General features: G+C 39.5%; 1 protein-coding gene across 4 annotated transcripts in view; it reads right to left on the reverse strand.

The window, feature by feature from the left end:
* Tgfbr1 (transforming growth factor beta receptor 1) overlaps positions 1-18,171 on the reverse strand; it is a 53,960-nt gene that overhangs the window by 16,552 nt on the left and 19,237 nt on the right. For 3 of the 4 annotated variants that reach the window (XM_063224715.1, XM_003470724.5, XM_063224726.1), the window contains exons 2-4: positions 8,178-8,423; positions 5,029-5,271; positions 1,109-1,339 (exon numbers count right to left, since the gene is read on the reverse strand). In XM_063224715.1, coding sequence (XP_063080785.1) covers positions 1,109-1,339; positions 5,029-5,271; positions 8,178-8,423 — 720 coding nt within the window. The remainder of the gene's footprint in view (positions 1-1,108; positions 1,340-5,028; positions 5,272-8,177; positions 8,424-18,171) is intronic. The other variant, XM_063224719.1, reaches the window with a different exon arrangement.

An 18,171-nucleotide genomic window follows, 5' to 3' on the forward strand; every position in this document is an offset into this window, starting at 1 on the left:
TCACCTACCTGAGCATAAACACTGTTGATATTTTGAACAAATAAATACTGCTGAAGAAAATGGGACAGGAAACAAAGGAAAAAGACTACAGGCCTTGCCATGGAAAAGCTGGGAAACAGGCCTCATTCAGAGTAAGGATGGTTAATCATAAGAGAGTCTGTGGTGGAAGCTGCCGGAGTGGAAACTGTGGGCATACAGTTATTAACTAAAGCCAGGGAAGCAGATGAGGGAGTCTAAGTCACTGCTTGTCACTCAGCCCCACTGGGGCTTTCTTTCACAAGGTCTGGCTATGTAGTTCAGGCTGTTTTAAACTCACTATACAGCCCAGGCCAGCCTCAGGCCTGCAGCAATCCTCCTGCTTCAGCCTGTGAAGTGCTAGGGTTACAAGTGTGTGCCACCATGCCCAGCCCAGCTTCCTATCTTCTTAAGCATCTGATCTGACCTAGGTCTGATCCTTGTGCCAACAAGCAAAAAAAGCTGTTACAAGGGCAAGCTGATTAGGGAGAAGTCATTTCTTATTTCACTGAGTTTACTTTAACAATTTATCTATTTTAGTCATGGCAACTCAGAACACACAGTGCATTGGGGCTGGGGATTTAGCTCAGCGGCATAAGCGCCTGCCTTGCAAGCAGGCAGTCATGAGTTCGATCCCTGGTACCGATAAAAACGAAAAGGACAAAAAAAAAAAAAAAAAGTGTAAGAACACACAGTGCACTGGGAAGTTATTTTTACTCTCTTCATAAATAAAATCACTTGTCTATATGTACTCAACTGTCCAGACCTAAAATAACAAAAGTACATGGCTTTCTTTTATAGCTCTTTTACATTTCATGTACTTGGGCTGGGGATTTAGCTCAGTGGCATAAGTGCCTGCCTTCTAAGCCTAAGGTCATGAGTTCGATCCCTGGTACCAAAAAAGAAACAAAAAAACCCCATATATTTCATGTACTAATTGGAGATTTAGCAGTCTTAAGAAACAAGATTAAACTCTTGTTTCTTAATAGACCTTGTATCTATAACAAATCTATTTCTCACCAAATGTGAAGGTTAATAGCTTTATCTGTAAAAGGGCTTATACTCAACACAAGGATAAACAAGTATTACTGACCTTTATTGTCTGCTGCTATAAATCCCAGGATGTTTTCGTGGCGTAACATCACAGTCTGGTAAATCTCTGCCTCGCGAAACCACGAACGTTCTTCCCTAGAGGAGAATATCTTCACAGCAACTTCTTCTCCCCGCCATTTTCCTCGCCAGACTTCTCCGAATCGCCCTTTGCCAATGCTTTCTTGTAACACAATTGTTCTTGCAATTGTCCTCTGAACAAGCAATGGCAAACCTAAAAACAAACGGTGCCCACACAATCAGCAAAAAGTGCCCTAGCCGAGTATCACTCTAAAGCTCTGTTTAAGGAATTCAGTTTCATCGGGGAGACAGAATATATTTGCAAAATAAAGTTATTAAAAAGGGAAAACGAAACAATACAAGAATCCAGGAACTCCTGTCAAGGGGGTCAGGCTCTACAAAATAAGCTAAATTCTGAGGGTCCTTTATAAAAGGTACAGGACAAAGGAGAGAGAAGGAATAAGGTGTCTAGTTAGGCGGCACATTCAAACAAAACCAGAGGGCGGAAATGAATAACGTATGTTTCAGAAGACTGCCCCATTAGTCACAGAGAATGTATGTGGCAGGGCAGAGGAAGAGCACGTGAGCTGTCACCAAAGGGTCCTGGGGACCAGGTTCATTATGGCTCATGAGAGCTATAGGAAAGAGGACTCATTAAGGATTCAGTTTTAAAGGCCCAAAGTGGGGAGGGAGGCAGCCTTTCAAAATCTTATTTTAGAAAGATGAATCTAGCAACAGGACAGGATAAAATTTTCTCAAAGCCTCATATAGGGTCATACCATGTACTTAGAAATATACTGAAAAGCCAATTTCAGAACCTAGAACTTATAAAGGGAAGTAATAATGGAAAAGCAATCGCAAACATGTGACAGATTTAGGACTTCTATAAATAATAAAGTCAAGACAGGCCAAGAGGACAAAGGAAGCTCTGTCTTCCCCTTCACCAATGGACTCTAGATATGGAATCAAAATTAAAAATCAAGCTGAAACTAACTTAGATCTCTGTTCTCTGCTTTACTCTTCTGTACCTTTAAAACAGCTTGGGAGAAAATTTTAATAATGAAACAGAATCACATGTTGTGAACAACAGAAACAAGACCTAAACAACACCATGAATAATAAGGGATCACGAACATGCACAAGACATAAAGAACCCTGGCCTAGCTTCACTGTTCTAAAAAGCTGGCACATGCTTTAATATCTAATAACAGCTTACACAACAGCACATGATAATCTGTGATTAGAATTAGAGCAACAGCAATTAGGTTATTTTAAAGGTTAGGGCCACACAACCTCACTGTTGCCCTGTGGCTCCCAAGTTAAAGGCAGACTGAGGAGAGATAAGGCCCCTCCTCAGATATGGCTCTGCTAATGAAAATGTGAATTCAAACAGAAACTGCTTAGCTTTGCCTCTTCCTCAGTGAGTGAAAAACTAAAGAGGAAATTATGAATAAGCGTTTTACTTAGTGATGTACAAGGCAACAGTAAGGCTCTATAAGGACCATAAGGGAAGCAGTGGCCTTTTCTGCTGTCATACAATGGAGGGCTGCTTCTGCCAAGGTAAGTGCAAAGGGAATCCAGCACACAGTGTACTAGCACAGGGAGAAGAGCCTTAAATGAAGCTGTGTTTGGTATAATGCAGCAAAAGGATGCCGTGTGTCAGTTTTCTTCCAAATGTTACAAGTAAGAGAGTAACACCTGTCATTTGGATATAACTCTTAATACCAAGTGTTTTCATACAAACATCTTGTCTCACTTGAAACACACACCCAATGACACACACAGAGCAGGGCTCATCACTTTCATTTTAAAGATGAAATAACTCAAGTATGAGGCATCAGCTAACTGCCCAAAGCTACAGAGCTGGCAAATAATGCAGACACAGATGACAGGTGAGGAAGAGGCTTTCAAACAGTAAAGAACTATAGTACTTAATGAGCTTAAAAAAAAAAAAAAAAATATATATATATATATATATGTATATATATACACACACACATACATATAAAATAGAAAAAAATTCATTTTTTATGTCATGTCTCCATTTTAAAAGTAGAAACATGTACTTATTCAGAAATGAACTGACACCTATACCCCAGTGTCTTTTACTTGTTTGGGTAGGCGGACATGAGCTCCTTTGATTTCCCTGAGTGTAAGTAACTCCAAATGATTGGCAACCATTCTGATTTTCTGTGACTTTGGTTCTTGTTGGCACAAGTTTTGTGCCAGTTAAATTATAAGAAAATATTTCTTTGGGAGCCATCTGAACTAGCTAAGAATCAATGACAAACGCTCAAATCTAATATACCCTCTTGGCCACCATTCCGGTACAAAATATCGTATCTTCAATACTCTGGCTGTTCCCACTCAGTCCAGCCTCTCTCTCTCCCCTCACACCAGTCTCAGGAATCCCTATGCTGCCTGAAGGCATCTGGGCTCTTAGACACCATGTATTCTAACAGACAGGGAAAGTACTCACTTACTGCTTATGTACGGCCAAATTCCACAGGTTTCAGGTCATGGACTCTGTTTCCCTCATCTTACTTCTGAGTCATATTTTTCCTCAGTCACAATTTCTGTATCAATGCTCCTTTATTGTCACTTAATTATAATCAATAATGTTTTCATTATATATATTTTCAAATCTTCACTTTATCTATGCATTTAGCCTTTTTCTGAAGCTTGTGTATACTTTTCAAAAGACATTAAATGTCATTTAAAAGTCCTAACACATCACTTTAAGTATTTTACCAATGCATTTATTCCATACTTCTGATAGAACAGAGTCCAAAGAGCAAATAAGATTTAAACAAATAAGCCAATCAATTATAAAGCTTGCATTAGAATCTAGATCTACTAATTCAGTGTCAAATTCCAAAAGCATAGGCATAAGGGCATTTGTTCCTCTTAGACGCCTTCCAAACCACATGCATGAAAAAGTAAAACACATTCCCCTTCTGTCCAACAGTGAAAGCTGGGTACTGTGGCACATGCCTGCACTCCCAGTACTATGGAAGGCTGAGACAGGTGGACCACAAATTTGAGTTTGGCCTAAGCAATTGATAATTGAGTGACTCCAACTTAAGGCTCAATCTCCAGGAATACTCCCAACAAAGGGTAAGTACTGTTATGCCAACACCTATGCCAAAACCTCAGGACAACTGTGCCAACTGGAAATTAGCCAGTCTATTTCTGAACCTACAAAAATCAATAAACAAAACAGAAAAGCAAACAGAACAGGGGCAATGGAGACAGACAGTTACATTACATAAGGTAGTTAATTTTTTTCTGCAGTATAACATTACCAAGAATTCATTAGTTTAATATAGGCAGACCTGACCCAACACCAGCAACTTCATTATTAAAAAAGCAAATAGCTTCAATTCCAAACATATTCCTATCATGCCTGCTTTCAAATACAAAAATAAGGCTTCTAAACAATCTCTAATAGAACAGGTAGCTGTAGATAATTTGAACATCTTTGAACTTCAGTCTCCCCTGTATGAGACTAGTTCTGCTTTCTATCTGGCAGTCAAGTGAAACAGGATTATATAGCTAAGAATGCTTTGAAACTTACGGAACTGTAAATTTGACTTAATGAATTTGTTTCAACAGTAAAATTAAGTTCGAATTTAGACTACACTAGCCATGATCAGATTTAGACCAAACTTAAAGACCTTTATCAGACTCAGATGTAAAATACCATTTCACACTACCCTGTTTTTTTTGGGAGGGGGGTGGGTTACTGGGCATCAAACTCAGGACCTCATGCTCACCGAGCAGGCCCCTGTGTTGCTGAGCTAAACCTGTCCCTTCCCTAAGTTCTAACAAACTAAGCCAAGTAAATGGCTTAAGTTAACTTTTATCCGCCCTCTTAGAGAAAAGGAGAAACCATTACGTTACCTGACCCAGACCCCGACGTCGTCATGTCATAAATCAGATCTTTCAATGTGGTGCCCTCTGAAATAAAAGGGCGGTCCAGGGACGGGTCCTCCTCATTTGGCACACGGTGATGAATGACAGTTCGGTTGTGGCAGATATAGACCATCAACATAAGGGAGATGCACACGAAGCAGACCGGCCCCGCAATGACAGCTGCCAGCTCCACAGGACCAAGGCCAGATGACTGCTTCTCTGTAAAAGGGCCTCAAGTGAAACAGACATCAACGAAAGGGAACACTGTGACTGGCATCCACGGCACCCTTCTCCACCCACACCTCCCATGGTGCCGCTCAGCTGCGTCAGAACGAGCCAGAGACTCAAACTTGGCGCAGGCCAGCACTCAGCCTCCTCCCACTGCCCCTCTTTCCGCTCCTGCAGCACCCTCCTCCTCTCCCCACAGTCCCCAGCAGCCATCCAGCTCACTAACTCAGCTCCTGTCGCATCCCAGGACCTTCCCACCCATCCCTTCAGGTTACCACTCAGCGAACCAGACACGTAAACTCCCACTAGTGTCCCCTAAACATCGGCATTCTTCCCTAGGAAGCTTTCACCTGTCTACTCCTCTCGAGGCCAGTACATGCTTATGGCAGGGGAAACCATGAATATGAGTAAGTGAAAACTTAAAAAAAAAAAATTCATGTTGCTTCACCAACCTCAGGCCTGCCAGGCAGGTGCTTATGCCGCTGAGCTAAATCCCCAGCCCTCATAAACTTTTAATAATTAACATTTCACATTTTTATCAGAGCTGAATTAATTACAATTATTTTGACATTTATTCTGAGCCCAACTAGCTCAATGTTCACACCATGTGTTTTCATGTCAATCTTTCCCCTTCTGAGACCTTCATGTGGATTAATTTCTTATCATAAAGAATTCTATTTCTAGTCATTTTTTTCAAGAGAAGTACATGTAGGTTCTTACATACTGAAGAGTTAATTATCCAGAGATAAGCTGGTATGGCAGAGCATGCCTGTCATCCCAGCACTCGGGAGGCTGAGGCAGGAGGACCTCCATGAGTTGGGAGGCCAGCCTGGACTACACAGTGAGACCCTGCCTCAAAAAAACAAAACAAAGTGAAACAAAACAAAACCACAATATGACTGTAGTCTCTGTATATGAAAACTTTTAGAGCAGTAAAATGTACAATGTCCACTCTGTCCTCTGATACCTAAAAACCTGAAAATCAGCCAGTGCTGTAGTACATGCCTATAAAGCCCCCCTCTGGCAGGTGAGGCAGAGTTCCAAGTTCAAGCTCAGCCTGAGCAACTTAGTGACTTAGCAAAACCCTGTCTCAAAATAAAAAGTAAGAACAAGGACTGGGGATGTAGCTCAGTATAAAGACCCTGGGTTCAATCTCTAATACCACATACACACACGAAGGCCAAAAGTGTGAGCAGTTTTCCTTTTATTGGTAATCAGTATTTACACGCACTTAATGATTGTATATGTGTGCATGTGTGTGTGTGTTTTAATTCCTGAACATAATATTTTTAAAAATACACATTTGGATACTTTTTCATCAGTCATACCTGATAATCTCTCTTCTGTACTTGTTCATTTTCTGAAATTTTAATAAATAAATTGGATCACCTAGCTCTAGCCTCTTTAACTTGCTCACCATCTCCCCTTTTCCCTGCACTGCAACACAACTTCGAATCTTGACTGCAGAATTATAGCATCTAGCCTGCTGATACATTTTTCAATACTGCATTTTTAAAACCATTCCTCAACTGAAATTTTTTTTAACTGCAATGTTCTCATTTCATAGTGAACAACTAAAAACAGACCTTGGACTGTCTAAAAAGTCTTCTCTAGCAAGCAGTAACCCTATTGCACAGGGTGATACATACTCTAACTTATCCAGTTCAGTCTGCTTTGAAACCACTGGACATTTTCAACTGCAAAATCTTTGAAGTTTGTTATCCTGGGAGTTGAATGAGTTTACGATTGTGGCTTCCTGAAACTAGGTGGGGTTGCCCTTTTCTGTGACTAGGGGGCCTGGCCTTTTGTCTCTGAGCTTCCTACTCTAATCAGCATGAGACCAACTCCACAGCAGGTGAGCAGTGAGGTCAGCCCCGTAGGACAGGTGCCAGTCTAGTGCTAACAGTACATAAGCTTCAAGGCTCATCACAAATATTGGCAAGTGGGGGATTCTTCCATCAATTCTTCTAGGATTAATATAGGTCTCCACAATTTTATACTTTGATTTTTACAGTAGAAATTTAGGATTTAGGGGACAATAATAAAATAGTTAAATCTTAAATGAGCACTCTAAAATTAATCCATTCCTAAAATAAAGATGGGCATAGTACTGTAGGCCTATAATTTCAGCACTCAAGAGGTTGAGGCAGGAGGACTGGTGTGAGTTCGAGGCCAGCATAGACTTCCCAGTGAGTTAAAGGCCACCTTGAACCACATGGTAGGACCTCGACTCAAAAAGACTGGAAAAGCAGGAAGGGAAGGAGGGAGGGAGGATAAGAGAGACAGGAAGGGAGATGAACTGAACTGAACTGAGCAGAACAAGAACAAGAACAAGAACAGGAACAGGAACAAGAACAAGAACAAGAACAAGAACAAGAACAAGAACAAGAACAAGAACAAGAACAAGAACAAGAACAAGAACAAGAACAAGACAGCCTTTAAGTCACTGATTCTACCAGGACATTTTAAAATGTAAAGTATGGGTGATGCCAAAAATCTAAAAATCATGTGTAGTGCACTCACACACAAAGATCATAAAATTACAAAATGAAAACATCTAGACTACAGTGCTGGCTGCTGATGGCTTTAAAGATAAGGGCCTTATAAAAGGAAGAAGTTTACTCGGAGAACAAAGCAGGGAAATCCTGAGATGTACATATTGCTGCTATCAATTCATCCGAATTTGCTTTTAAAAGGCTGTCCTCCTAGGCCTAACACATCTCACTGCAAGTCTAGCTGGGAGCAAACTTCTCGAAACACCAGGATCGTGGCCATTCTTACAACTTCATAGCTATCCTCAAGTCACTTTCTGTATCAATTTTGAGTAAGAAAGCTCCACAATTTCTGCAATCCCTCCCAGTTCTAAAATTATAGTCATTCTAGGATTATACAATTATACAACAACTTACCGGTAGTTGGGAGTTCTATTTTATTGCAATGGTCCTGATTGCAGCAATGTGTTGTGGTAACAGCCCCAGTTTTTGAAGAGGGTGCACATACAAATGGTCTATCTCGAGGAATTAGATCGATTTCAGCTATACACATGGTGTTGTGTATAATTCTGTCTGTAGTCTCTGTGATAGAGACAAAGCAGAGGCCATCTGTCACGCAGGTATAATTGTCTTTTGCACAGAGCTGGCAGAAACACTGTAATGCTGGAAAAAAGAGCACAAGATTTTATAGGAAAAAGTGTCAAGGTAAACAGCCTGAAATTACCCAATGTTTACTCTATTAATATATTCTTAATCCTGTCATTTCCTAATTTCTATGCTATTCAAAATATAAAACTCTTCCAGATTCTGTTGAAAGCCATTTTATTTTGGGAGGGAATGACTTTGAGACAAAGTCTCACTATACAATTTGGGGTGGCTGTGCACTCACTTTGTAGCCCAGGCTGGCCCTGAACGCACCACAATCCTCCTGCCTCAGCCTCCTGAGTGCTGGGATTACAGGTGTGAGCCACCACACCTGGCCAAAAACCACATATATGTAGAAGCTCAAGAAAAAATAGAAAAACTTGGGTCTAGGATTTTTCCTACAATTTTTTTTATTCCAAGTACAGAAAAACAACATTTCATAGAGATATGGCAAACATTTGCCCTTCCATTCGAAACTTTTCAAACTTTTTAATGTTTCTACTGTTCCTAGCTTAAAACTATGCATTTACATAATCCATGACTGGGGAGCAATGTATGACAACATTACCACCTACTCACTATAGGTTGAGACCGCCATTTCAATTGATTTCTGGTAGTGGGGTAATCAAAATATTAACATTGTGCCAGACAGCTCTCTTCACTTTTGTGCAAATCCTGAGAAACACACTTTCCAACTAAGATGAAGATCCTCTCTCACTGATATCAAGAAGACCACCTCAATAACAATTCATGCAAGCCCCAACCACACTTGATCTTCCCTGTGCAGCTCCAGGCGGGATCCCTTTAGGGGACACTGCATTCCACCATTCACAGACACCCTCACACCCTCAGTTATGCTCTACAATAAAAGTAAGCACTCTGCAAAGTATACCCTGTTTACCAGAACTACTAGTCTTGTTTTTCTTTCACATGAAATTATAAGTTCCTTGATGCCAGAAATTATATTAATGATTTCTGCAAATCTGACATCTAGTGCTAGTGCTAAGTCTGAAACTCAGCAGCATCTTAAAATGCTTACTGAATGACAGAATACCTACATTTTACCCTGGTCTCATGGAGCTGCAAAGTGCAGATGTGTCCGTCAAGTTCAATCAAACTTTCCAATCAGCCAAAGGCAAGGGCAAGGGGAAAAACTATGTGTGTCGAATCGCCATTTATGATGAAACCAGAGAAGTCTACAGCAGGTAGAAAAGGAGACAAAGCAGACCAAAGGAAAGCCAACTTTGAATGATTAACTTGTTTTAGCCTCAACTGGTTCCTGGGAGATGAGCCCCAAACTCCTACAACAGTCTCCCTGATAAGAATGTTTAGGAGCCTGGCTCAGTGGCACAGGCCCTGCCTGGCAAGCAAGAGGTCCTCCATTCAATTCCTGATACCCACAAAACAGAACAAAACAAAACAATATTTAGATATGCCTGAAACTAGGCAGCGTGATATCAATTTGACTCAACTGCCAATGAGAATGTGATTACTGTAAATACACTATTTCTGCTACTGAGATGGGGGTGGTAAAATCTAAGCAGCTGATGACAGTCACACAGACTGACCCCTAATAAATCCATGTACACTAAGATTCAGGTGAGCTTCCCTTTGCTGGCAACAATGCACATGCTGTGTGCACATGTGTGTGGCAGAGCTGTCACCTCCCTGGGGAGAAGAAAGCCATCTGTCCTACTGTACTGGGAGAAAATACTGGAAACTTGGACCCGGTTTCTTCTGGATGACACTCTAGCTTCTTGTCTCCCTTGCTGATTTTAACCTGTATCTTTTCACTGTAATAAACTGTAACGTTAACAGCTTTTCTGAGTTTTGTGAATCATCAAGCCTAAGGGCTGTCTTGGAGAATCCCAACTGACTTACTAAACTCAAACTCAGGAATGTCAGATTCTCCTCCGGCACCTGCTTTTTGGTTGCTGGTGTAACTGGCACATTTGTCTGTTTTCTCTATGGGACAGCAAAGGTTTTCCATCTTCATGAACAGTTCAGCGATTTGATTTAGCTCCTCTCAAGTATGAAGGGAACTCAAGGAAACAACAAGAAAGAAACAAAATGCTAATCTACTGAAGGGTTGTTAAAAAAACAGCAGTTCATGACTATGCTCAGTGGAGCAAGTATGAGTTCCTTAGGCACAGTTTCCAAAGGAGAGATTCTAGGGTAGGATCTCACAACTGGCTTCAGAAGTATATGGATCCTCTGAACCTGTAGGCCAAACGTGTGTATTTGCATTTTCAAGGACAAGGTCAACTGTTTTTGACAGAACACACAAAACCATCTATGGCCTAAAAAGATTAAAACCACCCTAGAACACAAGATTCCTGAGTCCTTCTTACTTGTGTATGAACAGCTAGATCACTCATTTTCTTTTAAACATGACTCTCATCAGCTACTGTACTTAAAACTCAGAGTACTTAAAGAGCACCACTAAAGGAGAACATTTCATTTCGTTTCATTTTTACTTTATTTTATTTTTTGGTTATCGGGGATTGAACTCACGACCTTGCATTTGCTAGGCTGGCACTTATGCCCTGAGCTAAATCCCAGGCCAAGGAGAACATTTTTACACCATGTGGTAACTACTGCACCTAAACATGCTTCCAGGAACACTCCATGGGTACTGCAGCATGGCTGCCTTAGGTTACCTAAAAGGAGGACTAACACTTGGCTTACCAGCTAAGACTCACTAGGACCAAAAACTACTTAGCATTAAGATGATGATGTCTTTCATCACCTTGGTCTTTATTATACATATTCTCTCTGCCTGATTTAAACCCACCATCTCTTTCTTCTCATCCTTTAAAACCTTATTAAACAAGGTCTTCTCTATTGTGTTCTGAATCTCTTCCCTTTAGGTAGCTCTTTTCAGTACCCTCCTACACATTCCTCTATGCAAGCCCTGAGGCTAACTGCAATCTATTTATAGTTTGCGGTTTAAGTGTCCTTTATTATCTTAAAAAGAGCCTCTTTTTGTTTTTCATGGCTTTGAAATCTGAATCCCTACACAGAGCCCAGAAAGTATTTGTTAAAACAGTGTTGCCCACATGAAAAGTCATACTTGGAAAAGAAGAATCTAAGAGTTTTATGCAAATTTTAAACAATATTTTCATTTCAGCCAGGCATGGGAGCACACACCTGTAATCCCAACACTTGAGGCTCAGGATAATCATTTCAAGTTCAAGGCCAGCCCGCCCTACAAAGTGAGTTCAAGACCTGACTGAACTACAAGTAAGAATCTGTCTCGGAAAAAAATTGTTTTTCAAAGATAACCTAAAAGCAATGATAAACATTCTGGGTCATGAATAATCACCACCTAAACAAGCACTGTCACTGCGCTTTCACTGCTGCTTCAGCAGTTTCGTGAACATTGCATTCAGGTCAGAAGCCCTTGTGGCACACTGTTATAAAGAGATCAGGTTTCGCAGTAATTTTGAGAGAGAAAACAAACAAGGAATCTGAACCACAGAAGTGCACACAATATAGGCATGGTATATTCAACAGTCAACAGCCAAACCGCCAATACCACATATGCACTATAATTTATGCAAGTCTAACGTGAATTCTATCTTTATGTACAATTTGCAAAAGTTCATTAAAATATTTTTGTAACTATATGATATTTTCCATTCTCACGCCCAGCAATAATTAATGGTTTAAAACACCATTTAATGAAGGTCTCAATAATAAAGTAATGTTAACTCTATCTTCCACTGAACTAAACAACTGTCATCTCATTAAACTGTTACTTGAGGAATTCTTGTTGGCCAGTGTTTTGGTTAGGTAAGAGATCTCATTAACCTGAACTCACCAACAAACCCCTGAAGTCATTGAGACCATCTTGTACAAAACTGGTGAGAACACACACTTACAGCTTTTACTATCTCTCAAGATAAAGTACTGAAGTGGTCCAGGGATACAGCTCTGTGGCACAGGGCCTGCCTGGCAAGCACAAGTTCAATTCCCAGTACCAAAGAACAAAACAAAAGTAAGATACCGAAGCATTTCGAACAGAATCAGACCTAAAGCTATTTTTTTCTGCCATGAAACCTAAACATCGTCTGCCACACTGAACAATTATATTGATATGAATTTTGGTTTCTGTAGCTACCTTTGTATTTACTTTGTAGATATGAGTTACAGTAGGAAGGCAGAAACACAAGGTTTTTTGTGTCTATCAATCTATTTAGTTTTTGTCTATATTAATGTAAGTAGTACCATGAAAAATACACTCTGTGCAAGTCATTACTTTATGGCAGACTTGAAGAAATGCTAAAGGGTTTTTGCTAACTTACCCTGTCAATAGTAGGTTACTAGACAACTATACACACCATACAACACAAAGCTTGTCTCTTAAGAAATTTAAAAATTCTATTTTGCAACTAGATCAGTCTTCAGTGAATATAAGATTGCTGTTATATAATACAGTAAACAAGTAGAGAAAAAGAAATCAAAAATTTAAAAATTCCCACTTACATGTGAGCTTTAATTCTTATTTTTTCAAATTTATATTAACAGATTTTGGTTTTAAGTTAGTATCTTTATATGTGAGGTATAATGTGGGCTATGGGTACACAGGGATAAATAACAAAGATATTTTCACTTAAGCAGTTCACTGAAATAGTTCAGTAAGAGGTATTAAACCTAATTAAAACCCAAGGTCCCAAAGAGAATGATCAAAGTACAGTACTTCAGCTTCACTGAGGTAAAACAGCTCTCAAGAAAAGCTGCACATGGCGTTTAAGCCAGAACTTGGAGAATACATACAATTTGCTAGATAGATGCAGGTAAGAGATTTATGAATGGGTTGGTTCCCCCTCATGCAATGGAAGGATTTCTCCCCTTTGTGGCTGGGCTTCTAAATAAGATTATCAAATTTAAGTAGTCATTCAAGATGCTAACAACCATAATGAGTTTCATCAGCAAATGAACACAATACCTTCCCAAGCTATATCATCTCATTGAGATACTAACCAAATGCGTATTTTTATTTTAAAGAGATTAAGACAAAACAGGACATAACAAAGCAGATCAGAACAGAACAATGTAAGCAACACAGTATTTCACCAGAAGACAACCTGTAATTAACAGTAACTACCACAATATCTCTTTCTTTGAAATAGTTGAGTATAATTTCATATACAATAGTATCAAACATAGCATAACAGTATAAAAACATTCAGGAGAATGAGAGTATTATAGGGCATTCAGAACCAAGTAACAGAAAACAAACAATGGCTACTATATTATCTCATTTTCCATAGAATACAATCCAATAAGATACAACATGATAGAACCAATGGAAACAGAACAGCAAGAGCATGGTAGGACTTCAGAGTAAGATGATATTAAATCAGCACTGGCTATTATAATGACTTGTTTCCCTCAAATTAGCTATTCATACCATCACAGATAATAAAATCAAAAAACCTGGACAAACCCATTACAACTAACAAATGCAATCATTATAAGGCTTCAAATCAATGTAATGGGGAATCATGATTACCATAAACTCTTATGTACTTTTATTTCTTACACTAAGGAGACTATACGGTATTTATACATGTGAGTTTGATTTATTTCGCTTATGAGTATGGTCTCAAGTTGCGCCCATTTATTAGTAAATATTTCAATGTGATCATTTTTTATAGCTGAGAAGTACTCCATTATATAAAAGTACCACAACTTTTTTATCCATTCCTCAGTTGGTGGACACTTAGGTTGTTTCCAAGATCTGGCTATTACAAATTGTGCTGCTATAAACATGGGTGCACATATATCACAGTGGTATGATGTTTTTAGTTCTTCTGGGAATATGCCCAGGATACATTTTGAAACTAATACAAATTACATAGTCGGGCATGGTAGCACATGCCTGTAATCCTAGCACATGGCAGGCTGAGGCAGGCTGATTTCCATGAGTTTGAAAGTAGCCATGGTTATCCTGAACTGAACAGTAAAATCCTGTCTCAAACAAATAAAAGAGACACAGGGTGGGGTGGGGAGGAGACTTTCAGTTTATCTCATCACATTAAAGAGCAGGGTGATAAATTCCAATTTGAGATCCTGGCTACTGGACCCAAGTATAAAGGACAAACACAATTCATTCATTTCACTGTGTCTGCAAATCACACACAGAAACAGAATTACTTTTCCCATTGTTAAAGCTACCCAGTGTTGATTCATGAGCCTGTCTGTTTTGAGAAGTGTCAGGGTGGACAACCAATACTTAATACAGAAACAAACACTTGTATCATTTTTGTTGAAGAAACTAAAACAGGCATAAAAACTTGTTATTGTAGGCCTAGAGTAAAACTATGTATACAAATTAAACATTTTTTTGTTTGTTTTTTGGTACCAGGAATCAAACACAAGATCTTGCACTTGCCAGGCAGCGCTGTGCTGCTAAGCTGCATTCCCCAGTCCTTAAGCTTCTTCTTAATGTGAACACTTTAATACTCTTGTCCAAGCCTTGCCACTTGGCTCTCTATCCTCCCACTGCCCTTCTCCAATCCAGAGCTTCTTTCTGAAGTTCACAGGGATGCCCTTCTGACTGAATTCTATGTTTCTTTCCAAATGTGTTAGGACATGAAGCAACAACAGCCTTCCTTTAGCTGGCATGCCATTGCACTTCCCTAACTTACAAGCCACTGAGCCCTTTGCTAAGTGTACATCTCTAGACTTCTGGCCTGTCACTGATGGTCTGTCTGAATTCACACTGTAACTGCCTCCAGGAAACACTGCTGGGTTTACCCTGTTAGTACAAAGCAAACATACTCAAAACCAAACACAACATTGTGACTAATACTATGATTTTAAAAAGGACCCCGGAAGGACTGACTCTGAGGCTCCTTGCTAAGACAGCTAAGCAGTTAAAAAAGGAGAAAAGGACAAAGATTTCTTTCATTAAAAAATGAGCTCCAATTTTTTCCCCTCTGATTTTATATACAGCGCAAAGGCTGCAGGTTTGCTCCTTACTCTGCACACTATTGCACAATTACTTTGCAGTGAAAATATTTCCAAATTTTACAAATATGCACCAACAGGCTGGTAAAGGACCTGACATGCCTTTTATTCAGTCCCCTTGGTTACTGCTGTCAAAGGTGAAAGCAAAAGAAATTGTAAGAAATCCTTGCAAGTACTGATGTCAACCCTTTTTCTTTTGCTTTTTTTTTTTTTTGAGACGGGGTCTCCCTATGCAGTTCAGGCTGGCCTTGAGCTCACTTTGTAGCCCAGGCTGGTCTCGAACTCCCAACGATCCTCCCACCTCAGCCTCCCGAGTGCTGGGATTTATAGGCGTGAGCCACCACGCCCGGTTGATGTCAACCCTTTCTATCATCCAACTTACTCCTTCATTTCTTGAGGCATCTGTCTTCCCCTTCTTTCCATTCCCAAAGCCATGGCCCTCTTCTCAAGGAGACTTTTTTTCTATTTTCTCATCTTCTACCTATAAAGACATGCACACTACATAGGTGCTCTTCTGTTTTAATATGTGTCCTACCCCTGTAGACAACGCTAAAACCCTAACCACAATGAGTGGTTCTTCTCAATTCAACTCTTTGGGGCCATCCTGCAGCAACAATGCCAAGAAGAGCTCCTCAAAATATAAAGCACACATAGGCATGGTGGTGCAAGCCTGTAATTCCAGCACTGTGGCAAGAGGACTACAAGTTTCTGAACAATTTAACAAGGTATTTCCCCAATTTTTTTTTCTTTAAATGTAAAAAGGTTGGGGATATAGTTCACTGTGAAGGCCCTGGGTACAACTCTCACTACTACAAAAAACAAAACAAAACATACAAAGTACTATATAAAGTAAATTTTCCTCTAGAAAACAGTTCTCAAAGACTCAGATTAAAATCTTATCTTCACAGATAAATTCCATTTAATTCTGCGTCTTTTAAAGCATTGAAGAGGTATCATTTATAATTCAATATGTACCTCATCTTAGAGGTATGGGGCAATTCTTAATTCTTAACCACTTTTTTTCCCACAATACCTTCATGTTCCAGTCTTTCAGACTTTGTGGAATTAGCTAAAATAATGTTAATTGGTATCAGAGAAAAGTACCAAGAATAGGCTGTCCAATAGCAAGGTGAGATTTAACACATGGAGTAATACAATAGTTTTCATTTATGTATAAAATAAACTGCACAAGACCTGGTTAGCAGATGTGGGAAATGTGTTTAACAACTGATTTTATGTTAATCAACTATATTTACTATTAACTGTATCCATGGTAGTAGAGAACACGAGAGGGAGAATATATGTATACCCAAGTGAATAAGTATTCACTGTCACTTGAATATAAACTTGCACATAAATATATTTCATGTCAAAGAATTAAAGTGAAAGCCATCCTAGCCTGGGAGACAAACATCTCATTCTATAGATGTAGCAACCGAATCCACTCAGCTCACAACACTAAATCAAAGTGTGACATCAGAATGCAGGAAACGCTTCCATTTCCTCACAGCTACAACTCAACCTTGCAATTAATCCGCTGCTCCAAAAGGAAATGATCTTTTTTTTTTATCATTGAAGATATTTAAGTGGAGACTTTAATCAATCAAAAGTAGGCATTTCCTGCACTAAATGAAATCCTAAAATTAGATGATCCCTATGTTAGTGAGATTCTATTATTTTACAGTTATTTTAAGTCATACATAGAAATTTTCTCTTTGTGACTAGTTCAATTTAGGTTCACATTTTTCAGGAAAAACAATTCCAGCAGTACCCCTCATTTTACGTTTATCTGTTAACTTCATTAAACCATAAGCTTCTTCAGGACAAGGACTAAGCGAATGCTTTCTGCAATTCTGGATCCTTAGAAGTCTTTGTTTAGTACCTGGCACACAGGACCCATCCAAAACATGCTTCCTGAATAAACATTCAAGGCACATTTCATTTGACATGTGGGTGATAGCTACCATCACAATCTTCAAAAAAAAAAAAAGCCCGTGAATTTTCTTTTACCCTTTATTGCTTTCCTTTTTGAGTCTTGTTCCTATCTCTCAGCACTTTCAACTATCCAAAATTCCCAATTACATACCCCTTCAAGCCCATTTCATATAAAATATCTCACCATCCTAAATAAATCTCCAATAGAGGACAATATGGCACATACAAAACAATAAATGAACATACTTTCTGACCCAGAAGGAATGTAGGCTGTTACACATGTAAAAAATGATCTGTGTACTATATAACTTCCTGTTTATATTAAATTGTTTCTAATCTTTCTTTTTTAAAGAGAGTAAAACAAAACAATAAAATGATACAAAGCAAAACGAGAATGATCTTAGATTTCAAAAACAAGCCAGCAGGAAATCAACAAGTTAGCCAAAGGTTCCGCTAGCCTGAGGTTTAGCTATGTCATCCCCACTTGGTACCAGCCCCAGAGAAACAACTTTTCTCTCCAAGAGTAACTTCTCTCTTCTCCTTCTCACCCCAGAGATAAACCTCCGCTCCCCTTTTGCGAGTGCGCCGAGCCCTATCCACCTCAAGACTCCGCAACTACCCAAGCCTCCATCGCAGCCCCCAGCAGCCCCCAGTAAATCTTTCTGTCTTCTGTTTCACACAGGCAGATGCTCCTTCAAGTCAGCGGTTAATACGTCCTTTTGCCCACCTCCCAAAGTCCCTGCCCAGCCAACACTGATAAAAGTAGTCCCACTTCTTTGCTCTCTGTTGAGAGCCTCTGTACCCCCTGCCCTGTAAAGCTCTCCCATGGCCACATTAAAGGCCTCCTCCTTTG

Source organism: Cavia porcellus, unplaced genomic scaffold (assembly GCF_034190915.1).
Source record: "Cavia porcellus strain 051 isolate PalLab524CR breed Dunkin Hartley unplaced genomic scaffold, mCavPor4.1 scaffold_1, whole genome shotgun sequence".
Lineage (NCBI taxonomy): Eukaryota > Metazoa > Chordata > Mammalia > Rodentia > Caviidae > Cavia > Cavia porcellus.